Source organism: Xenopus tropicalis, chromosome 3 (assembly GCF_000004195.4).
Source record: "Xenopus tropicalis strain Nigerian chromosome 3, UCB_Xtro_10.0, whole genome shotgun sequence".
NCBI classification, from domain to species: Eukaryota; Metazoa; Chordata; class Amphibia; order Anura; family Pipidae; genus Xenopus; species Xenopus tropicalis.
Genome location: NC_030679.2, coordinates 49,335,361 through 49,361,532, shown reverse-complemented (window position 1 = coordinate 49,361,532; position 26,172 = coordinate 49,335,361). Strand labels below are relative to the sequence as shown.

The window sequence follows — 26,172 nt, the reverse complement described above, 5'->3', positions numbered from 1 at the left end:
AGAAATATTTACCAACCGTAACATAATACAGTCACCTACCGAAGTGGTTTGTAGGTGGTTTCAATAATAACTAGTTTTTTCGGCATGGCTGCTCTTATTTACTTCACATTACTTACAGTTGTGCAGTGGTTTAAATTGCTGCTGCTTAAATGCTCTTTTCTTTCTTATGTGGGTTTTCCACACTCCAACGACATACATTAAGGCAATAATGGATGTATGGTCAGCTAGGAACTAGTGTACCCTTCTTGCCATACAAATGCCACTTAAAAATGGCTCAAAATTAATGTGTCTGACATTGCCATAAATAATAAAAAAAACAAACAAAACAGGACCACTTTGAACCAGCAATTTAATTACAGGTTTGTCTTCAACTGAATGGTACAATCAAATAAATACAAGACTTACTATTGTTTGCCTTAGACTGCATTAATGCTCACTGTATAACTGTATAGCTCATGGAAACACAACGGACTTAAAAAAACAGTATAATACACAATCATAAATGTTGTTTCTTTTATACATAGCAACAGTACAAAAATGTGTATGTTCTTATTCTTAGTCAGCACAAAAGGAAAAATATGCATAAAATGTTAACTTATACTTTAAAAAAAAGTGTGTTAGGGTGTACATTCAAACAATAAGAAAAAAAAAAAAAGGCAGATAAGACAGTTTCAAATTCACTTAAGACAAAAGGAAGCATGGATTTGGAGTTAACTGAATAGCACTGCCCATTTATGCACTTATTTCTAGATAAGGAAATGTTTAAAGGTTATGATCTGAGAGAGCAAAACCATCATTTAAAAGCTTTCGGCAAACATAATAAAGCATATGAAAGATAACGTTGCATTTAAAATACACAGCAAAATTTCTTGTATAAATAGGGAAAAAACCTAAAACATGAGAACACAATAGGTTTTGCAGACATACAAATGATATGCAGTGCAATATACAAAGCACAACCAATGGCTCAAACACTTCTCAAATGGGCTCCCAAAAACATATTATTCAGACAGTATGCAGTAAGGAGAACCCCCATGAAGCTTTCTCCAGTCGATCAATGTAGCCTGTGCCACTGTGCTCAACAACTTTGTCTGAACAGCTGAGAATGTAGTGCGATAAAAGCATCAACCCAACAGTTTAAATAAAGAAAGACACAAGAAGGCTTCCTTCATTCAATGTGCAGATGTAGAGCATCCTTTTAAATAATGAGAATCACTTTATCTGAGCCATTTCCTTCCCAAGTGGGATCCTAAATGTGCCAGTGTTCTGCTGCTCCGAACACACCGGGAGTTCATGTTGTAATGGAGTCCTTTTAGGATAGAAAGTGTGGTGCAGGTCATAATTCAAAAGGCAACTTAAAGACTCCATATAAATATCAGCAAAGCGGGACAAGCGCCTCAGGAAGTAGGTGGGGTTATGGTCAGTCCTGAATATGCTTCCAAACTGTCTGTTAAACATTTTCCTTGCCAAATCTCTGTGGAAAACATAAAAAAAAAAAAACTTTTGTCACAGGATTTCAGTTAAAGCAATGACAGAAAGACACACTAGATACAAAGGAATCAGTTGGCATCTGTCTAATATAGAAGGCAGAATATAGGCAGAAGCATAATTTTTATAATCTCCACTCTCAAGACTACAAAATCTTAGTGCTTAACCACTATATACAATTTATTTAATTCACAGCTACTATAAACACACACTGCACTATTACAATATGGAATGACTTGTGCTTCTCCAAACAAACTCTGTGCAGCCCAACCTCATCTCCTGTCTTTCTTTGATCCAGTCTTGTAGGACCATCTGCGATTCTGCGTCCCTGTACACCTAGTAGAAAAAAAAACTTGTACTTAGGGATGCAGCGAGAATATACAGAAAAGATATAACTGAGGTTATTTTTTCTTCTTAGGATTCTAAAGCAGGACATAAATGCATAAAATATATAAAGGCAAGATTAGTTTTTAGTTGCATGCCAGAAGGCTCCAATGCTATGACATCTTACTTCTACCAAGTGGGTACTACTTAATACATTCTATTGGATTGGGCAACCACCAATTTAACCCATATTTGTTTACATACCCAATAGTCTTAACACCCTGAGACACAGATAAACAAACATCTATGTCCCATGCCATTTGTCACCAAGATATATAAAAATGTTCTGTTCTTTGACTCTTATTGAGAAGGGATACTCCTAAAATAAGAAGGATGGGATTATATTTCTTTTGTGACAAAACTGGAACAATACCACCCTATCCACTATGCAAAGCTTTATATGACCACTTATAGTTACACAGACAGTCAGGGTGAACCACCACAAATTATAAAAATGAGATTGTTTTAACCCTTTTGCTGCTGCCTCCTTTTGAAACCATCCAACCTTAGTCTAAGCCATGGTGTTAGTATATGGTAATTTGTTGCCTATGCTGTAGATTCTACATGGGTGGCATTTTCATAGTTGAATGAGATTTCCTTGAACAATAGTAAAGTCAAGTGTCTGCTTTGTCAGGGAGCCTTTTAGCAAGTACATTGTATGTGCTATGTATAATAAATATGTATGATTAACTGCTCTATTATAAGACAAGAGGACGGGGCAACGTAGCCATTGTTTATTAGGGTTTGAAATAAAGTATACCGAGGATAGGGACATTCTTTCCTTTCCTCACAGCTTTAGGTCAAGGCTCACAATACAATCCTGAACCTTTAAAACCTACTAGGTTCACAGCCTTTTCCTTACATGTCAGCAATGAAACGCCAATGAAAAACACACACACAAATATAAACATTTTGCCTCCCTCCCACACCAATGCACAGGCAGAATAAAACAAAACAACAACCAACACATACCTGCATCCTTTCAAGTAGGCCAGTTAGACCTTGAAGCCAAGTCACGGTTGTAATGTAATGAGAGGTGTTCATGATTTCAATCTCTGATTTTAACTCTGGGATAATGGCTCCTGTCCTCCATCCATGCTTTAGAGTCAGATCCTGTTTAAAATTATTAAAAAAAAAAAAAAAAAAAAGACTATTCACTTTTAACTGTATTTTATTTGTCTAATAAATGTTAAAGGAGAACTATCCTGAATGTAAAATGCACATAGCATAACTTGCTTATGTAAATTATACATTTGTTTTGATATTATGCTTATCTCCTTTCCACTTGAAATATAACAGACTTTTGGCCCCTGTCGCCACTCATACCCTGAACTCTACTACCTTGCTTTTGGCAGCTTATGGCAACAAATGGCCGCACTTTTCTCATTTTGGGCTACCTGTTTCTTTTGATGCCAAACACTTCTGACTTATACACAGTGCTCAGGATACTCTGCCCAAACATTATGTCACTGCTGGTGAGAACACGCTCACTATTACCATTACCCAGCTATTATAGTTGTAGGACATCTAAACTATGTGTGTAGTGCTACATGTCAATCAGATTTGCAAAAATGATCTAGCAACCTGCTAACAGCAAGGTAAGAGTTGAGGGGAGGAGTCAAGTAGAATAAAGCCTATAATCCCATTTTTTTCCCCTCCCTGTGTTAAAATAAGTGAAACACATTTCTAGCATCTAGCATTATCGGACATCATAGTGCATAGTACATGTTATGATTCAAAACAGTTTTTTTTGTTTTTTTTTACAACTAATGATATACATTTTACTACTACTAATATTAGTAATGGTCTCTTACCGCTAAATCACTGTATATATGATCTCCAAAGTACAAAACCTTTGACCCCCGCCATCCAGTAAGCTTGAGAAATTCAAACAAATTACCCTTGAGAAACAAAATAGAATAATAAGTAACACAATAAATCCATCAATAAATAAACTTTTACAAACACAACCAATGCATATAATTATAAATACAATCCACACAACTTTTAATTATAAGCAGAAGTAATCTCAGATATGCTTTTAAAAGGATTTTGGAGGGATGCATGTATCTGACAAACTATTAACTAGAAAGGTAAGTTTGAGAACAAACTTGTTGGGTTGAAAAACGTAAAGTCACTGAATGAAATCTGATTGTTGGCTCATCCCACTTTTTCTAACCTTGGACCACAGTTATAAAGTAAAAACCTATGTGCAAAGTTTGGGGACCCTGGTTTTAATAGTGTCAAAGAGTAACATCTGATAGGCGGTTAGTGGCTCCGCCCCCCTTTTTCTAACCTGGAACTGCAGTTACCCAGTAACTAACTCTGCAAAGTTTAGGGACCCTAGGATTAATAGTTACAGAACGGCAGCAGTTTAAATTGAAACCAATAAAAGTCAATAGGTAAATTGTGATTGGTGGGTGTGCCCACTTTTTCTAACCTTTAGTCACCCAGTGACAAACAGTGGGCACCCTGGCATATATAGTAAACCAATAAAATTTAATGGATGAAATCTGATTGGCTGTTAGTGGCCCAACCCACTTTTCCTATTTTTGAAATGCAGCCCCCCAGTAACCAGCTTTGCAAAGTTTGGGGACTTAGGCATAAAAATTGTGGGACTGACAGCATTTTACACTTCACCATTGAAAGTAAATAGGTGAAATGTTTTTGGCTGTTGGTGGCTCCGCCTACTTTTTTCCCCCCAACTTTAAAAGGCAAATACCCAGTGACTAACTCTGGAAAGTTTAACAACCCTGGAGTTAATACTTAAATAATCAGTTTAAATATAAACCAATGAATTTTAATGGGAGAAAATGGATTGGCTGTTGGTGACTCTGCCCACTTGTTCTAACCCTGAATATGTAGTCAGCCAGTGACTGATTGTGCAAAGTTTGGGAACCCTGACATAGTGTAAGAAAGGCAGCATTTTAAATTTAAACCCCAAAAAATCAAAAGGTGAAGTCTGATTGGCTGTTGGTGGCTCCACCCACTTTTTAAACCCTAAAAATGCAGTCCCCTAGTGCTCCCTGGTGTTAATACTGTGAGAATGGCAGCAGGTTGAATTTCCGCCAAATCAATAGGTAAAATCTGATTGGGCGGAGCTGTGAACAGCCACTTTTGGGCATCCAACAATCATAATTTTCATTCAGGCTGACCCCATGACTATGTGATTGAAGTTTGGGGAGTGTGGCCTCAAAGCTGTAAGATTGGCAGCAGTTAAAATTTCCCCATAAAAATCAATGGGTGGAATTTGATTGGCTGTTGTTGGCCCCTCCCACTTTGGTGTCATCCAACAAATGTTGCTGTTTCATTCGGGTTGACCCCATTATTTCATTAGTCAAGTTTGGGGGGTGTAGCTTCAAAGCTGTAAGTGTGGCAGCAGTTTGAAAATCTTCCCTGTCAAAGTCAATGGGAAAATTGGGGCGTTCGGAGCGGCGCCACAAAAAGACAGGGGGCGGGATTCCTTAGAAAAGCACAAGCAACCTGCTCCGCTATAGGGCGAAGACGTGTGGAGAGTTTGGGTGTTGTACCCCTAAAACTGTAGGAGAAGTAGCGTTTAGAAATGGGGGGGGGGGAGGAGAAGAAAGAAGAAAAGAAGAAAGAAGAAGAAACCACCATACCTGCTTGTAGGTTTGGCCTTTTTCAAGATGGTGAATTTTATCCCACAACAGAATTCCTCTTTCTGCTACCTTGCGGAAAGGTCTAAATTGTGGAGAAGAAAGATTTAATTTAATGAGACACAAAAGTATTAGTATAACTACACACAAAAGGCAAGCATATTATATTTGTTAACAGAATTCAATTATTGTTTTGATCTAGTATAGTAAGTGAATTTTGATTAAAAAAAAAAATCACACCCAAAGCCCAGTATTTGATTTCTTTATATAGTATTTTTTGTATTCAGGTACAGCTGGTCACACATACCAAAAACTCAACATGTACTGTGACAATATTGCCCATATGAAATGTAAGTCACTGCAATGAGTGATGCCAAGGAGGAAGTGCAAGGAGCAAAATAATCGCTGTGCCATGTGGTTTATTTATTAAACACCATATTATCTTTTCTATGTTTAAAAATAAATACTGTAAAAAAAAAAAAATCTGAAGAAAATAAAAACATTAGTCACTGATCACAGACAGCAAAGAGCGCAGATTCTTTTTGATAGGTTACTTATTAGGATATAAATTATCTGTTCGAAATAAATATTGATAAAAGTCTAAATAGCATGAAGAAAAATAAGCTGGATTCATTTTTGTTAGAAAGATTACTTTATTGAATAAATATGTTTACATGTCTGAGTTACTCTTTCAAGGCTCAAGACATTTATGGTTAAATACTGCACTGAATACTCGTGACAACTCACCTTCTTTTGTCATTGAAGAAATTAGGTTTGTCAGCTTGAACAATAACCACATCAAAGAGATCCCGCCAATCTTTACCTACAATGAAATTCATTCCTTTGTTCCTGAAAGTGAAAAATGTATTCTACTCAAGATCATAAAATATATTATTAACAGTTGTATTATGGAGTCAGTTTTTCCTCCTGTGCCATGACATCAAACATAGAAAACTGGCCTGACGATGTTAGACTGAATATCACCATGCTGTTAATACAGGGACCCCAGCATGATCAGGGCTACCACCAGAACACAGAAGGTGCTGCACATGTAATTCCCCCAAAAAATAGGGATGAACCGTCTAAAGGTGAGGCTGAGCTTTAAGCTTTACTTTTAGATCTAGTTATTTTTCTAGTTAGTTTCTACAAGTGTAATTTTTCCTTACAAAACAAACAACAACAAAAAAAAAAAACAGCCTAGTCATCAATAAAACATTAACAAAAACACATAATAGAACCTTAATAACATGGTTAACAGGAAAGGTATGCTTTTGTTTGCTACATCACTATACCTAACATAACTGGGGGATATCAAAACAAAAATCACTATTAGTAGAAAGACATACAGTGGCTTGCAAAAGTATTCTGACCCCTTGAACTTTTCCACATTTTGTCACATTATAGCCACAAACGTGAATCAATTTTATTGGAATTCCACGTGAAAGACCAATACAAAGTGGTGTACACGTGAGAAGTGGAACGAAAATCATGCATGATTCCAAACATTTTTTACAAATAAATAACTGCAAAGTGGGGTGTGCGTAATTATTCAGCCCCCTGAGTCAATACTTTGTAGAACCACCTTTTGCTGTAATTACAGCTACCAGGCTTTTAGGGTATGTCTCTACCAGCTTTGCACATCTAGAGACTGAAATCCTTGCCCATTCGTGAACAGCAGTTTTCAGATCTTGCCACAGATTCTCGATTGGATTTAGATCTGGACTTTGACTAGCCCATCCTAACACATGGATATGTTTTGTTTTAAACCATTCCATTGTTGCCCTGGCTTTATGTTTAGGGTCGTTGTCCTGCTGGAAGGTGAACCTCCGCCCCAGTCTCAAGTCTTTTGCAGACTCCAAGAGGTTTTCTTCCAAGATTGCCCTGTATTTGGCTCCATCCATCTTCCCATCAACTCTGACTAGCTTCCCTGTCCCTGCTGAAGAGAAGCACCCCCAGAGCATGATGCTGCCACCACCATATTTGACAGTGGGGATGGTGTGTTCAGAGTGATGTGCAGTGTTAGTTTTCCGCCACACATAGCGTTTTGCATTTTGGCCAAAAAGTTCCATTTTGGTCTCATCTGACCAGAGCACCTTCTTCCACATATTTGCCGTGTCCCCCACATGGCTTGTGGCAAACTGCAAACGGGACTTCTTATGGTTTTCTGTTAACAATGGCTTTCTTCTTGCCACTCTTCCATAAAGGCCAACTTTGTGCAGTGCACGACTAATAGTTGTCCTATGGACAGATCCCCCCACCTGAGCTGTAGATCTCTGCAGCTCATCCAGAGTCACCATGGGCCTCTTGGCTGCATTTCTGATCAGCACTCTCCTTGTTCGGCCTGTGAGTTTAGGTGGACGGCCTTGTCTTGGTAGGTTTACAGTTGTGCCATACTCCTTCCATTTCTGAATGATCGCTTGAACAGTGCTCCGTGGGATTTTCAAGGCTTTGGAAATCTTTTTGTAGCCTAAGCCTGCTTTAAATTTCTCAATAACTTTATCCCTGACCTGTCTGGTGTGTTCTTTGGACTTCATGGTGTTGTTGCTCCCAATATTCTCTTAGACAACCTCTGAGGCCGTCACAGAGCAGCTGTATTTGTACTGACATTAGATTACACACAGGTGCACTCTATTTAGTCATTAGCACTCATCAGGCAATGTCTATGGGCAACTGACTGCACTCAGACCAAAGGGGGCTGAATAATTACGCACACCCCACTTTGCAGTTATTTATTTGTAAAAAATGTTTGGAATCATGTATGATTTTCGTTCCACTTCTCACGTGTACACCACTTTGTATTTGTCTTTCACGTGGAATTCCAATAAAATTGATTCATGTTTGTGACTGTAATGTGACAAAATGTGGAAAAGTTCAAGGGAGCCGAATACTTTTGCAAGCCACTGTATCAGTGGAAATGAATATAAAAACACTTACACAAAACTGCTGGGGCTATTTGTGATTAGAAACATTTTCTTCCCAAGATTTGCTAGTTTTGACAATACGGCTTGAGTTCTTTCTCCATAGCAAATATACCTTTCTAAAATGGAAAAAAACAAAAACAAAAAAATCAATATAATCATTCCAATCAATATGCAGTTGCACTAGTATGAGAAAGTCTATAGGGCTTAAGGTACTTGCTTCCAAACATGCTCCTTGAACTTCATAGTTCTGCTTGGTGAAGCTTTATCCATCCCTCCATCCAGCATAATTACGTTCAATTTGCATCAAAATGCAATAGTACACATTTTGACACAAATCAGATGCAATTGCATTAAGTCAGTGGTGGGCAAACTACGGACCACGGGCCCGTTCAGCTTTTTAATCTGGCCCGCCGACTCTGCAACTCTCATCAGACTTGGATTGACGAGCAGAGACGGCGTAACGCTGGCCCGGACCAGCCCGTTTGTTGGCCCCTGAGCCAAAAATTTTGCCCACCCCTGCATTAAGTCAATCTCTTCCACAACTACACTGAATTTATGGAGAGAAAAAAAAAAAAAAAAGTACCCACTACACTTGGAGTCGTTAATGACGCTTACTAACTTTAACCCGGTTTTACATCTTTTGTCTCACCATTAAATGAGTGTTGTGTGAAAATAAGCCAAGACAAAGTGCATGGAACTGCTGCCTGTTGATTGGAGGTGGAATTACAGGTATCGGACCCCTTATCCGGAAACCCATTATCTAGAAAGTTCCGAATTACAGAAATGTCATCTCCCATTGACTCCATTTTAATCAAATACTTCTAATTTTTAAAAATGATTTTCTGTTTCTCTGTGATAAACAGTACCTTGTACTAGATCCCAACTAAAATATAATTAATCCTTATTGGAGCCAAAACAATCCGATTGGGTTTAATTACTGTTTAAGTAATTTTTTTAGCAGACTTAAAAGTAGGAGATCAGAATTATAGAAAGACCCCTTATCCGGAAAACCCCCAGGCCCCGAGCATTCTGGATAACGGGTCCCATACCTGTATAGCACACCTACACATGTGTTGCCACATTCTGTGCCTCCTACTTTTCTCCGCCTCTCCCCAGTTAAAATATTAGACTTAGCAATGGATGGCAACAATTATTCTTATTTAGAAATCTGTAATATAGCGATGTCTTATGTATAAAGAAGAAAGTTTGTTTTTTTGAATGGTCTTTATGTGTATGGACATGGCATGACAAAATACAACAAAATCAAGGATCATATTCTCATCCACATGGAGGTCAACAGGTACTTTCAGCTCAAAAAATATTGGGCCCTATATATATATATATATATATATATATATATATATCTTTTTATTTTTTTTGCTTGCATCTCTTGGGGCCCTGTATCATGTGTTATTTCAGATTTGGACATGAAATAAAACAAAACATTTAAAGACCATCCTCCCATCAACAGAAGATCAATGACTTCTTTTTGTTCCCAACTTTGTACAGTACTTTGGCCTGATAGACTCGTGGGCAAAACCAATCAGATTTCAGCATATGATATGACCAAATGCAAAAAAAAAAAAAAATAACTAGGGGTTTTCAAAGCTGCAAAGCTTCAATCTGCTATGCAAAAAATCCCACACTTGCCTATCCAGATTGCAGAGTACTATGCAGCAGCACATGGTTGCAATGGACAAAATATGTACCTGGGGATTTTCACATGTGCTGAGCATCAGTCTGCCATCTGTTTACTTTGAGTCTGCCCATCTGACCAGAGCTTGCAACATTCCACAGTATCCGAAAGCTACCCAGAAGTGCATTGTGGCCCTGAAGTCAAGTGCCTATTGGTGTTCAAAAGTCCAAATGCACATGCCTGCCATCTAAAAAATGAAACTGAACTGAAAACAACTTAGCATTGTGTTGTTGAAAAGGTAAAAACACAGACCTTATAACTTAGCTCACGAACCCTGTAAATCCCTAGGTATATTTGCCTGCAATCTATGTTAGTTTACCAGCCAATGTGGTGTACAGGCCCACCTACCTAGATAGGATACCTAGATAGACCAACAACAATGCAGTATTTTACAGTGCTTGAGAACTTTTCAAAAGCACAAATGTTATGAAAAATAGATTGCAAATTCAGTTATGCTATTTTAAAAGATGAACCCATGATTGTCTGAGAAACTGTATATATACACATATAATCACAGCACCCCTTCACTTCCTTTACACGACAGCTGAAGCGGATCTATTAAAGAAATGTCTGAATTTATATGTTAGCTCATATTTCATAATAGGAACAAGACCAATTATCCAGAAAGGTCTGAAATGCAGTGCCCATAGGTTGTTAAGCAAACAATTCTATTTTTTTTTTTTAAATGATTTCCTTATTCTCTGTAGTAATAAAACAGTACCTTATTCTTAAATGGTAACTAAACTGCACAAATGTCTTGTCTTTCGGTTTTCTTTGCCTTAAGGCAGTGCTGTCCAACTTCTGTTGTACCGAGGGCCGGAGTTTTTCCGAACTACGTGGTGGAGGGCCGATAATGGAAGCCAGTTTTGACCACTCCCCTTTTTGAAACCGCACCCACTTGAAACCACACCCATGTTATCACATGACCATACCCATATTAATGGTTGTAGTACAGCAAAAACCTTCCATACTCTGCCTGCCCTACCCTGCCTGTGTGTGCCATACTCTGCCTTCCCTACCCTGCCTGTGTGTGCCAAACTCTGCCTTCCCTACCCTGCCTGTGTGTGCCAAACTCTGCCTTCCCTACCCTGCCTGTGTGTGCCATACTCTGCCTTCCCTACCCTGCCTGTGTGTGCCAAAATCTGCCTTCCCTACCCTGCCTGTGTGTGCCATACTCTGCCTTCCCTACCCTGCCTGAGTGTGCCATACTGTGCCTTCCCTACCCTGCCTGTGTGTGCCATACTCTGCCTTCCCTACCCTTCCTGTGTGCCATACTTTCACTGTGTGTGCCATTCTTGGCTGGTTTGTGCCATACTTGGACTGTGTGTGCCATACTCTGCCTTCCCTACCCTTCCTGTGTGCCATACTTTCACTGTGTTTGCCATTCTTGGCTGGTTTGTGCCATACTTGGACTGTGTGTCCCATACTCTGCCTGTGTGTGCCATACTCTGCCTTCCCTACCCTTCCTGTGTGCCATACTTTCACTGTGTTTGCCATTCTTGGCTGGTTTGTGCCATACTTGGACTGTGTGTCCCATACTCTGCCTGTGTGTGCCATACTCTGCCTTCCCTACCCTGCCTGTGTGTGCCATACTGGCACACACAGGCAGCCTACAGTGACACAATGCTGGCACTGCTCCTACTGTCTGCACAATAACTATATATTAAAAAACTTTTTAATTGCAGTACCACTTCAGTATATGTCCTTTTTGTAGTGTGTAGGGATTATTTGTGGGTTTCTACTGCTCTTGAGGTGTGAACAGGGGAACAATGTGGGTGATTACAGCCTGAGCCTGAGGTGTGAACACTGCAGGGGGTGAACAATGCATAGATTAAAAGGTGTGAACAGTACAGGGGATTACATATTTAAACAATACAGGGGGATTACAGCCTGAATCTGAGGTGAGAACCATGCAGGGGGGGCAGTTAATCTCAGTACTGATACCATTTAAAGCTTACACAAGAGTAAGCCATCAAAGCAGCCAGACAGGTGGGGGGCCACACAGAGGGGGGTCGCGGGCCGCATGCGGCCCGCGGGCCGCCAGTTGGACAGCACTGCCTTAAGGTTTTGCAATGCAAGTTAATAAAAAGAATTTCAGACAACAGATCCTCCACCTGTGCTATATTTATATTGCTAAGATTTCATGATATTAAATGTTTATATAAGCATTAAATCACACATTTAAAAAAAATGACATGCTTGTTAAGCAAAAGATTAATAGTACACAGATACTAAAGCAACAGTCCCCAACTTACCGATATCAGCTTCAACAGCTCTGTATAATATTCCTTTTACATGAACATCTCTTATGGCTTCCTGATAAGAAAAAAAAATTACATGTGAGCATGTTCTTGAGAAACAAGGAACGTTTTAGAGAAATGTTGTAGAGAACCTAGATTAGATTTTAAAACTATATGGACATGCACTCATTAAAATGATGTACTGAGAAGACCAACAGTGAAAACAACTGTATAATTTATAACTAATCATTACTATCTAATCTATAACCAAGCATTACCATGTTAAAAACCTACATCTGTAATTAAGCTTGAGCCCCTAGCAACTTTTCAGAGACACAAGATACACTTAAAAGCAAAGATATGCAGGGTATCAGCAACATATTCCACACCACATAGTGTCCTCGCTGAGACCAAGCAAAAACCTCAGTTTACATAGGCTTTCTCGTAGTATTGCAAAACATAAAAGGCAATTAAACGGGATTGTGATAAAAACAGACCCAAGTGCATTTTTTTTAATGTGAATTGAAATTAGTAGTTAGGGGCTAATGTGAAAGCTAAACAATACACGTAAAGTGCTGCAGCATTTTAAAGATCAGCCTGGCAAATATGTAAAGTAGATTTTTTTTTTTTTGTTTAATCAGTTTTTAAAAAAAATTGACATCCCAAAAACTTACAAAACCATTTCAAAAAGCTCACCCATAGAGTATGGCCAAGGGTGTAGTTATCAAAAATGGTCCTTCTAGCCTGAGCGGTGTCATCCTATACATTACTCACCCATGCAGCGTATCAACATGTAAGTATGCAGTATGCCTGGTTATGAATCAGTATAAAAGTGTTGTTTCTATAGAAAACCCAGAAGGCTATGTAGTTGAATTTTACAACTTTACTATCTCTTATTGCCAAGACATTTTGCTTATTGCTTGTCCTAAAGACATCAACATACCACGCACAGGTGATATCTTTGCTTGTAAAAAGGCTTATTCTTTAGGGTATTCAGGGAGAGAGAGAGATGTGACAATACCACAAGCCTATTTTGAGCTCTAACCACTATGCTCAGGTACAGATCCTTGGTGAGTATCCATGACAGCATTTAAATGTACTCATTATGCTAGTAAGTGATTTTACACCCATGCAATTATGTACAAATTTGGAATGATGTACCCAGGTACCTCAGCCAGGTGCTGGAGACACCAATACTACAGTATTATGAGACAGTACTTTTGTTGGATATTTTATGTGGCATGAGACTAAGTACACTCAAGCGAGGAGAGGCAAAACTGTCTAACAATTCAAAGCTGCAAGCTTTAAAAAAAAAAAAAAAAGTGTATTGAATTATGAAGGCCAATATGCAAAATGTGCACATTTTTTTCCCCTTATAAACTCTTGTAAATTGTAGACCCCAGTCATTGGCATAACTCCCCACCACCCAACTGAGACGTTTGAAGGGTGGGGACCCAGATACTAATCCCGCTTCTGGGCCACGCAACTCTAGTTACACCACTGTCCCTGATGTTTTCATACTAGCAAAAATAAACACATCTATCTTACCTTACCATATAAACTTCAGATAACTATCAGACTGATTTTCCTTTATTTTTATTTATTTGCCATGTTAGAGATTGCATGTACTGGCTTATACACTATACCAAGCTTACGTTTTATTATTAATGTAAGTCTGCTTTATAAAATGGTGACAATGTAAAAGCCACAAAGTTTTTTAAGAAGGGTTAAAAAAATTGGGTGGGTCACTAGATATACTAGAATAAACTTGGGCTTTTAACATTTAGTTTAAACAATTTCATTTTTCCCCACTTCATGCATGGTCTGTGTCATTTGTGGCTGACAACAAGCAGGAATCATATAAAAGCATACCTTCACATCTTTGTACAGGTGAACTGGCTCATAATCAATGTTGTTTTTCAGAAAGTACTCATTAACACAGGACAGAAGAGTCATTTCTGGCAATGAGAAAATATCCATAAACTGCTTCAGTGTATTCCCTTCTGAGCTCTGAAGAAAGAAAATTAATGTACAAGCCTCATTTTAAACAAAGGTGTATTTCAGAGTTACAGTGAGGTCAAGAGAGCCAACCGCATCCAGTTCTGCCAGATATGAACAAGTCTAGCCCAAAGCTAAAATAAGCAGAGTTTTTTTAACTTAGGGAAACACTTTAAAAATGTTATACATACACACAATTATTTCATACTGTATTACAATGGACTTTGCTACTACCCTCTGCCTGTAGTTAAAATAAACTCAGAAAACCTCTGACAGCAGAGACCTAAGATGCTGAAAATTATAATTAAACCGCATATTGCTATAGATTTAAAGGGCACCTATTAAAGCTAATAGAGCTTGCACTCTGTTTGGGGGTAACAATACTATTTTGGGCAGAGTATGTCCCTAGTAAGCGATATGCCGCTTGCAACAGGATTCTGGGTAGCCATGTGGGGACTCTACACATGTGCATAATGAGCAGTGTATTGGGTATGCATGTGATGTAGAATCAGTAGACACCTTCCCTGATCTTATGTCACATGCACGCACATAATGAGCAAGCAAAGAAATTAGCTCATTATTCACCTGTGTGTGGCAAAACATGGCCGCCGCATCAGCAGCTACCCCCCAGTGCAGGAGGCACAGCGCTGCCTATCTTTCCAAAATAGTACCGATTCCTGCAAACAGTGCAGCCTTACTATCCTGCACCTCCGGTGGGTGAAATGATTTTGCTAAGGTAGGTGACAAGGCATAGAAAACAAAAACACAATGCAGAATCATATCAAAAGGAAAAAGTATGTTACAAAGTAGACAAAAAACATGAAGAACAGTATTTTCTTAAAAGCAATTTGTTGGTGGTATCAAGCAAGTATTCCACCATTTTTTATGAAAACCACAGCCTAAGCATGGCAGGTCACACTTGCTAATCAATGCAAAACCTAACATAAAAAAGGCACCCTGGCCAGAACATTCTACACCATCCAGTTTAAATGAGTAATTAAGTGACATAAATATTATTAATAATTGAATGTGCTTTCCCAAATACCTTTATCAGTTTCTACAGTTGTAATAAGAAAAGCAAGACAGCCAGCTGATGACTGCAGAGAAAGTACCTGTTACCTGGCATGTCAGAAAATTATCCCCACCAGAGCTTATGGAATGTGGATCTGCAATACAGACTTCTGATACTTTCATCACAAATGTGATTCTCTAGTAAAGATATAGCAAACAAGCATATTCTGCCAACATGACCAGAATTCAAATCAAAATCTAAAGATACCTTTCCATAAAAGTCACTCATCTGTTCCAGAGGAACATGTGATCCTTCATACATTTCAATGACTTCCGAGTCTGGTACAACATTTAATCCTCTGTTGAGAGAAAGTTACATTACTTACACACACTATAATACATATAACACTAATCACTATGATATAATGTTTTCCAACATTGCAACATGATTGGCATTCTGTAGCAATATTGTCATATAATTTGGCCATATTTCATACAGTTTGGTCAACTTACAACACAATAACAGAATTGCTGGTGTATGTGCTCTGACTAATTTGGTAAAAACTAGAAAAACTAGGCACAAGAAAAACAGACAGAGTGTATATGGTCCTTGTACACCCAAAAACATCACAGGAATATGTTATTCCCTTATAAGGGTCCTGCTCAAATAAGATGTAATTAAGCAATTTGCAACCTTTGTAACTGGAGCAGAGCCCTCATCAGTAATCATTAGGTTGATACTACTCAGTGGGTTATTAAGTCTTGGGCCCCCTGGGGGAAGGGTGCAGCTAACTAAGTAGATGGGGTCCAAATAAAATAAAAACTTTGACTGTAAACCCTTATAAAGCAGATACTTTTTTACAGAGGAAAAATAGGGTATACAGAAATGTAGAGTACATGGGATGAGCCATGTACTACAAAACTACATCACTAAAGTATATGAAAAAAAAGTGTTCCTATAAAATGTATTTGGAAGGTTTGAGAGGTTATTTGAGAAGATCAATCTCAGATAATTTTGAAAAATGAAAAAATACAGAAAATGGAAGAACATGGTTTTTGCAACTAAAACTTATTTTGCATGAATTTTACATTTAAATGAATAACAATGAACTCACCGATACACTGTTCCTAACTGAATATAATGAAATGAATCAATCTTCATTAACAAGGCCTTAAAGATAAAAAAAAAAAGATATATGGCAAATTATTATACTGTGCTGAAGTGCATGTAAAATATATATTTAGCCTGAACACTCAGCACAATTACATAAATAAGCACTTGATTTGAAAGAATTAAAATTCAAAGGCAGATTAACCAACTGCAAAATGCATTTTATAATAACGAAGTTCAGCCTACAGTCTTATGATTATAACTCCCGGAATCCTTTAGAATTTAAACAATGGGACTTGTAGACTAGCAAAAAAAGGACAGTTAAAAGTATCAGGGGGGTGACCCACTTCCCCGTTACCAAAGTTGATAACCTGGTGCACCGCTCTTTATAGAAAGGAATAGCTTTCCTGTAGCATCCTCTGTTGTGCCTTTTATCAGGTGAAAGCACTTTACAAAGGCAAGATTATGTTTGAACTAAAAGCAGAGTCTTGACTGGTTAAGTAAAAAGATTAGTCTTATAGAAGCAATGTGCCATTTGGGAAAAAATTTAAAGGCATGTGTGTGGGATTCAAGGTGCACTGAAAGCAGTAAGGAATTAAGTCTCCCAGAAATATAGTACTATATAAAATTATCACTGTTATTACCTTTTTGAAGTGTGTAAATCTTTGTATTAAATTCACTGTAATGGACCAACTCACAGTTGTAATTAAGTGCTTTGAAAATAATAATACTTGCTTTCATATGTGCTTATATGTATTCTCCAAATTCAGTATGAAAATGTACAAAGAGATCATGAGTGGCATTTCAGATATTGTTGCTTACACAAATTGTAACAATTTACAAAAGAAAATGAAGAAAATTAAAATTAAGTAAAATGGAATTACTATTAGACTATTGATATACCTTGGGTAATAAACAGAAGTGCCAAATAATCTCATTAAAAGTCTCACTTACACTTGAGAGTACAACCATTATGTGAAAAAACAACAAAATACACAAAGTAACTGCATTTATGCTTTTTGATTCCTAGATCCAACAGACTAGCAGTGCTTCTTAAGATAAAGGCATAAGTGCCTGTGTGAAGTCAACTCTTTTGATTCCTTGTTATCATTTGTTCAAGTTGCAGCCTTTGTAACATGGTCTAATATTTGCAATGTCTGTTATAAAACATACCAAACATTTATATTATTATATTAATCTTCACTTACCAATTTCATGTATCTTCATTCACCATACATAGGCCTATGTTTTTTTTCAGCGGTGTCAAAACACAAATTTACACAAAGCAAACACAAAAAAACCCACAAATCTAGCCCCTGGGAACCTAAATGATATATTTATGATTTGCACTTACCTTATGAACATCATAATGGAGACCCCGGATTGCAAAGTTTGGATCATATTCATAACTCCTTATTTCTTTGGGATACTGAAAGGATTAAAAAACAAAAAAAAAAAACAAAAACAAAAAAAAAAACACACAATAAATCTGATGCTTGTTGAAGCTCGAGAACTCATCCCCTCACTTACAGGTATGCACACAACTATCAGCTTTAAACAAAAAATGGTCTCTGATCTGTGACCTATTTATTGCTCTGGGAGAGTTATGTAGGAGGTTAACCATTTTCAGCATTTTCAACTAGCTGCATCAACCAAAGCTAACAGGTTTCTAATGAGATTGGTGGGATTTTAAAGACAAGCACAGGATCTAGTGTCTGTTATTTAGAAGGAGGGATGGAAACTCCAAGCAAATACTGTCATCACAACTATTTTTTTATGAAGAAAAGGTTATGATATATAAAATAAAATTCCAGCTGCAAATTCGCATGTGCTGTATACAAGACATGCTAGCTTTGGCTACATAAGTAAACATTTATTAATTTCATTACTTGGCTCTCGCCTAATTGATGGATTTAATTTAAGAAACAGTTGCTAGAAATGGATAAGAAGGTTACTGCTTTTACACAAAAATGCTATAAACAGATAACTAAATGTTAAGATTAGTAACTTACCCGATGCTCATTGATTAGAAGATCTCTAGCAGTGTTAAAAATTAAAGTATGAAGGTCTTTCGAGTAGAAAGCCAATGTATAATCATAATCAAAGCCATAAACTTCTATGTCCTCCAGACTCATTTCATTGTTGGCAAAGATGGCATCTGGATTCAGCAAACTGCTTGAAACTGAAGGGACAAGTTCTTCTTTATCAAGGTAAAAATAAAACAATATGTTAGCGCACACATACCACTTATATGGCTAGCCTATGAAATGCTTTTTTTATGCTAATATTACATATGTATATACCTAGCCTGCAAGCAGATCTGTACACTAAAAGTTTTTAAGGTATAACTAAATAAAATGCAAGTTTCATGAGACTACCTATTATTTAGAGGAGATCTCTAGCCAAAAACTGATTTTAGGCCATGAAAGAAAAATGTAATTCTATGCAACTATCCAATAAAGGTTAAAGCAACTGCGAAGGCAGTATCTTTCTTACAATGTTGCAGGGATTTGAGTATCAGGGATAGGATTTGTGGGAAGGCCCAGGCCTAGGGGGGTGTGATTTTAGGGGTGGCATGCTGCCCTGACGCATTTGTTTTTTTCTAAACTTCTCAGGAAACAGGCCTGCAGGAGATTTATTAAAGTCTTCTGTGTGCCAATTCCTCAGTGCTTTGGGAGCCCGGGGGGAGCTGTGTGCATGTGAGAGGGGTCAGTGGGAGAGTGGTGAGGAGAACAGGAATTGCGTTTGTGTTTGACGGGGAGGTGGTGGGCAACATAAGATCGCCAGCCCAGGGACGCATGAAATGTAAATCTGGGGCTGGTCAGGAAAAGAAGTGCATGGAATTGTAACAGTATTCGGCTCTCCACTAGTCATATCTTCAATTGCCACAACGTCTTACAGCCCTGAAGGAGAACAACAAAAGTGTGCAAGGCATTGTTGGAACTAGGGTCTTGGCTGCAGCAGAGTGGATCTCTAATACACTTTTAGTTTTCCAGATTATAAAAACAAGTACAGAGACCACTTTTACTTGCAATTTAATTTACAAATAACTTGTAAAATAATAACTTAAAAATAATCATTGAAAATGTTTTACATAATGTAGATTGGAACATCCCCTTCAAGAAAGATATTGTTCACCAGAACGTAGGAAAGGTTAAACTCACTGATAAAAAACATGCAAGTCAAAGTTAGTAGTGCAGAGAATATAAACACACAGACAGATAATGCTTTCAATAGCAATACCATTTATTGCTAACTTTAAAACCACTGAAATGTACTTTGGAAAGGTGTTCAGAATTTTCTGTTATTATGCAAAAAGAATATATATTTTGGGGTGGAGATTCAAGTTAAAAAGTGGCATGTTTGTTTGTGAAAGGGCTGCTGTATGCATAGAAAACACTCATAAGGTCACTGCCAGGGTTAACACCAGAAGCATAAGGAAACTTGGAATGGTAATTAGGAGGCAGAATTGTAAACATGGTCTGCCCAAAGAAAAGAAAAATACAGCTTAATGTGCTTAATTTGCCCTTTAATCTTTTAAATGTATTACCTGTATTACATTTCAGGAATTACAAGAAAGCTGACAAAAGCCTGATGCTAAATTTACCAAGAAGAGAAGGGAGTAGAACTATCTAATATACCAGTTTTGTATCCTTCAGGGCAATAAACAGAAGTGTGAACAGATTGAGCACAGATCAGAATTGCCTTCTGCCTCTGGAAATGTACAGCTATTAAAAGAAGCATTTCCAAAGACTCAATCTGTTTAAATAAATGATAACACAAGACTCTTAAATAGTTTTACTCATTAAAAAAGTAAGCATTCCAGAGAAATTGATTACACGAAGAGCTGTTTCCTCTCTACTACTGTTATTGTTACACTCATATATATAGCCGGCAGCTATAAGGACAGTGCCTTGAGACAACGTGTTTGTTTAGCAACCTAAACAGCCAAAGTATGTTGATGGTTGTTCCAACTTATTACAAGTAGTGCACCAATTATTTCTCAAAGATGATATTAGAGGGCCAGATTAAATTAAAATGATGATGTCAAACAATGAAGTCTACAGAGCCTTTGAGAAAACTAGGGGCCATAAAAATCCTTTGGGGGGGGCTACATACGGCCCATGGGCCTCCAGTTGGACAGCCCTGCCATATGTCATCTTTTCTTTATGCATATGGCCAGTCAGGTAATAGGCCAAATGTTAAATCACGGGAGCATTCATCATTGTTACGTAGCAAATTTACAGTGCATTTCCCTCATACAGATGCAATTTACTACCCATGCAACAACACACAAGCTCTCTTTTCACATGTTTTACAGCATGTTAAAACATACAGCATGTTAAAACATAGAATTATAACTCTATATTGTAACTGATTGTAAGCTCTTTTGGGCAGGGCTCTCTTCACCTCTTGTAATGGTTATTGATTTCTTTATATGTTACTCTGTATGTCCAATGTATGAAACCCACTTATTGTACAGCGCTGTGGAATATGTTGGCGCTTTATAAATAAATGTTAATAATAATAATAACTGGCTTACTAAACTGCTGAATGAATGAAGTTGGGTGCTCAGGAGCAGTAGATTTGGGTTTAGATTGCCAAGTTTGCAATCAAAGAGCTTCCAATTGTTCTGCTTTGCTATTTGCAGTTTATCTAGAGGGGGTAGCAGATGCACATCACCTCCCCACACTACCTGAGGTGGCTTTTTTGATGCCGCTGCCAATAATCGGCAGCTGTATTTAATGCACTTTTTGGGGGGGGGTCTCTACAGGCCCCATAATTTGGTAATGCTGTGCAAACTGGCCATTAAACTGTTCAGAACCCCCCTGGCATTCTTATTTATAATGTTGTTTCTGTGTACCTAAGGACACATTTGAGATAAGATGCAGCATATTGGAAGTCCTGAGTTTATATTCAGAACTGTCAAAAATTCACAAACTTCAGCAAAGCTTTGCAGTTTGGAATAGAAAAACATATATATATGGGGGTCAAACTACTGTTATTAGCCCTGCCAACTAAAATAATCATATTTCAGGTGTGGTGCTTTGAACACTCATTATTGTAGTGCTGTGGATTGTATGTCAACACAAGTCCATAATACAGTTATTGCTGACTCACTTGGAAGACATAAGGCTTTCCAAATCTGTGGATTTTTCCCCACTCATAAGAATGTTCTTTGAGAGGAGATTTTTAGATAATAATGGGCTAGAAACTACTATAAATCTTATATGCCACTCATGTCATTGTAAATACATTTCTAACATTTAAATCTGTACTGTTATGACAGACCAAATATGTTAAAAAAAAACTACTTGTAGAATATTTTTCTAAGTGTCCAGTATTATGAGGTCCCCACCAAAAAAACTGTTTGTTTTTTTTTTTGCACAATGAAATAGAACATAGTTCTAGGAAACAATAATTAATATAAAGGCTTTAAAAGTTAATTGTTGCTGTAGCTATTGAAGGAATTATGTCTGTTTAATTCTCTGCACTCCGGGTCCTTACACCTGAAACAATGTAGCTGAAACCCGCTGGAGGAGAATGGGATCCTGTTACATTGTTTCTACAGTCGGAACTGAAGAGGGAATATTGACTTTCAGTAATAATTACATGTAGAAAGAAGTTTTTAATCTGTACCAATAGTGAGATAGATGTAGCATCAGTAAGGGAGTCTAACACTGAACAGTATAGGTTACTGACAAGCATCAGAAATGCCAGATGCACAAAATAAATTGCAACAGTTGCATATTGCTGTCCAAATCCCTGGCACAGGTTCAAATCCTGCAGGTTTCAGCACTTGCGTGGCAACGTGTGTTCTTTTCTGCCTGCGGGGGTGCAGATATATTCTCAATACAATATAATTCGTATATATCGAGCATGAGCCGAAGTAAGAGCTTTATCGCCTTTACGATCTGCCTCAAGACTTTTTTTTCCCAAGGTGGTGACAGGTGCCAAGAACGGAATGAATTCCCCTCCCCCAGCTCAGAGCTCTCATTCACTACCTACGCTGCTGACCCTCTCACCATTGATGCTCCGCTTCACCTCCTTGTAGTTAGAAGTCAAGTAACCTCGCATGTCGCCCGTCTCCGGACCATTCGAAAGCGCAGCCAAAGAGCGCACACATTGCCACCAGATACCTTTACAGAAAGCGGGCTCTGCTTTATGAGTCAGCTTCTTCCTAGCAGCAAGGGTCGCCCTACACCACCTGCTCAGCAAGGGTACGGCCGAAGTCATGGCGTAATATGCTGCTAGCAACGCGGTTAGGACTTTATATAGGCTGCCTGCCTGTACAGTCCCTTCCTAGTGACATCAACGCAGGAGGAGGGGCTTGCCAGGGTATCCCTGTCAGTGTCACGGCAGAGGGGCGTGGCGTAGCAGGCGGGCCAGTGACGTGTTCGCGGCGCTTTCAGTGTCTGGAGCAGGTTAGGGGCAGGCGGGATTGTTTACGAAGGGGAGTGTGCAGCAATTCCAGGGATGTCATTGCAGTGACCAAACATTATGTGCCCAATGTAATGTCGGCTAGAAATGTTAGTCACTTCTTTACTCATGGGTTTTTATGCAGCAGTTAATACCAGGTTTGGCCAACTTTAGCCAGTTGCTAAGCTATAGAGCTGTTTTTTCTGGAAGTGATACCAAGAAACAGTCAGCTCTAGCTATATCACTGCTGTTCTATTCTGCTTTCTACTGCATATTCCCTACCTTGGAATTGTTCTTAAAAGAAAAATATACTCTGCTGTTGGACCCATGTAAAAAATGAAGGTGTATCAGAAAGCCCACAAATAAATATCATTTTTTTAACACAGACATACCTGGTTCCTAAAATGGAACTTATGAAGCTCATACAAACCATTCCCCAACCTTAAAGGACAAGGAAAGGCCAAAAAAACTCTTCTCATGAAAAGCCTCAATAAAATGAGTTAGTGCTGCTGAATTACTTAACATTGCATCCATTTTTGTGTTGCAGAAACTTGTTTCCAAAGAAAGAGCTGACAAGCTGAACCACAATCGCCCATAAAGCTGCGGTCTGTAGCAGGACCAAGACTGCGATTACATGACCAAGACTATGACTATATGAATCTAGCAGGGAACTGGAGCATGCACAAAACACAGCAGCTAGAAGGAACTTTCAATGCACCAATCCACCCAAATGCCCAGCTTCAATTCACACAATCAGGAAGATGGTGTTTGGTTGCCATAGCAATGCAGGCTCTCTCAATATGTAAAGTAGAAAAAAACATGGCGGTAGTAAGCGCTGACAACTTTATAAAGTGAACCGTACATGAAGGAAGCACTATTTAGACAAAATAATTTAGCAACTCACTTCAGCAATGGGGCATTTATCAAATGGACAAACAGTCAAACCAAGGGTTTCCTTGTCCTTTAAAATCCCTCTGATTTCTACAGTGGCTGGTGCACAGATTCTCTTAATCTATTATTTTACAATAGAACAAGGTGAGAGAGGGAGGTTGCATGGATCTGTAATCTGTGTCTAGGAGAGATGGAGAACTCTGGCCCCTGGGGACAGAGACAGGTTACCTTGGCTTTCTGTCAATTTGTGGAATAAAAAGTATGACTGTGTATAAAATATATATATATGAGCTCATGCCAAAAAGGAGTTTACAGTTGTCAGTTCTGGCTTTAAGGCAAAAACAGCATGTACCATGGCTCTTCTAGTATCACAGATACCAGTGCCACATGGGAAGAAACTGTAATTATGTTACCATGTTACTTGTGTTTTTACTGTATGCATCAGTGGAAACCAACCTGTACGATATTGTTGCACAGCAGCTCATCATCATCCCATCAACAAGGTTTGGTCAGTGGGTTCCATGAAAGTTGTAGTACGGCAACAGCTGAAGGGTTTCAAGATGGATGCCTTTGAGCTACTGTACATTTCTCCCTTCACTTTGAAATCCCATCCTTCCTGCAATCCCTAGGCTCCCTTGATCTCTAACTCTAGCCCTGACAGTTTGTGTGAGTTTGCTACAGTATATTGTGTGCCAGCAAGCAAGAGGCGAGAGAGAAAACTACTCTCTGTGTAGGTCATCACCAGTCCACTCACTCTTGCCTGGTTGGGGTTTTCATGGTCTCTGACTGGCAGATCTGTATAAATAACTCACCTCCACTAAAAACATACATCTATTTATTTTAATATATCTATTTTATTTGTAATATAACAGAGCAGCTGGTCACAATTATAAATTACACATAAAGAACAATTGCAAATTAAACTGAGGATATACTGAAAGATCTCTTCCAATTCTTAGCATGTGGTAGTGGTGGGTTAATATCAGTAAGACACTTGCTCAGTGTAGTCACTCCATAGCTATATTAGTGACAGTTCATTAGTAATGGAGATGGATAGGTGTAAGACAAGACCACCTGTGTTCAAGTGCAAACCTTGTTATGGGATCTCTTTCCTTGTAACTGCAAATACTCGGCACTATTTTATTAATCCTTCCCTCTGTCTTTCTGTCCCTAATCTCAAATCTTTGAATGTGGGACTCTGCATTGACATCTTCAATCAAGAGTATATTGCTCTTTTGTGACAAAAGATCAGCTTCTTTGCCCCTATGGACCCCCTCTGGGCCTTGGGACAACTGAAACTTCTGCACCCCCTAAAGATAACAATCCTGGACCACAGGCAGCAAAGCAACATGTACTTCACCTGGCATCTGTCTAATGCTAAATATTTAATGGGAGGGTGCGTGGGTGAATTTGGCTTTCAGAACTGGCTGTGAAGAAGAGATTTCATAAAAATAATTCCATTGGGGTTTTCGGTTTCTAATGCTGCATAAAATAGTTGCTTGGCAACTGCAGACAATTGAGACTGCATTTTTCATATAATATATAAGCCACTAAATTTAGTGACGATTATATATCACAGGATATAACACTTTATCCTTATATTCTTTCCACCCTTTATTCTAACACCCCACGGTTGGCCTAGCAATAGCTAACATTAAAGGACCAGTAACACCAAAAAATAATGCTAATAATTTGACATACAATTTATTTCCATTTTTGTACTTGTATAAATGCTTTATTCAAAAGGAAAACTAAAAGAAAAATTTGGGTATAAAAGCTGTTTTCTATACACAAACTTACTGTACCAGCTGAGAGTTTCAGCAGCATGGGTGGTATTCCACCTTGTGAAAAATAAATCCCATGTGCCATAGTCCTAAAGCTGGCCATACATGATCTTTTACCAATATGCTTACCTTCAGGTAGGCAATATTAGACTGATCCCATTGTTTGGCCCAAGGGCCAAATGATTGGATCACAGTGCAGTGTAAGCAGGCTGTCGGGGCAAGAACAGCGCCAATGAGGCAATGCATTTCTCGCCCCAACAGGACTTTTAAACCTGCCTAATTGATAGGCTGATTTTCAGCCAGATATAAGTCAGGAAGGCCCCTCACAGGGTCCCATACATGGGCCAATTAGCTGCTGACATGGTCTGTCAGTAGTTTTTATTGGTGTTGGGCCATCTTTTATCTGTTACCTAAACAATGTCCCACTCAGTCTTTTGTGTTTAATTAAACTTTAGATAATGCATATTCATGAACTGCAGAATCTACTGTGCTGACACAGAAGTACTAATTGTAGATCCAATTCAATCCTGTCAATGAAAAATCCCCTGACATGGAAAGAGTTAAGGTGGATCAGGTGTGGCCCTGCAGTATGTACACACAAACTGTAAAAT

The 26,172-nt window shown here is 38.4% G+C and overlaps 1 protein-coding gene across 3 annotated transcripts; it reads right to left on the bottom strand.

Moving 5' to 3' along the window:
- Nucleotides 1-331: 331 nt before the first annotated feature.
- nt5dc3 (5'-nucleotidase domain containing 3) lies at nucleotides 332-22,771 on the bottom strand. 3 transcript variants are annotated; one of them, NM_001102844.1, is given in 15 exon segments: nucleotides 333-1,474; nucleotides 1,760-1,824; nucleotides 2,845-2,985; nucleotides 3,687-3,773; nucleotides 5,493-5,574; nucleotides 6,237-6,338; nucleotides 8,424-8,526; nucleotides 12,362-12,422; nucleotides 14,219-14,356; nucleotides 15,624-15,638; nucleotides 15,696-15,714; nucleotides 16,471-16,526; nucleotides 17,821-17,895; nucleotides 18,479-18,666; nucleotides 22,493-22,715. In NM_001102844.1, coding segments are annotated over 15 exon segments (1,605 nt in total). In that variant the 5' UTR covers nucleotides 22,704-22,715; the 3' UTR covers nucleotides 333-1,212.
- Between the last annotated feature and the right edge of the window lie 3,401 nt (nucleotides 22,772-26,172).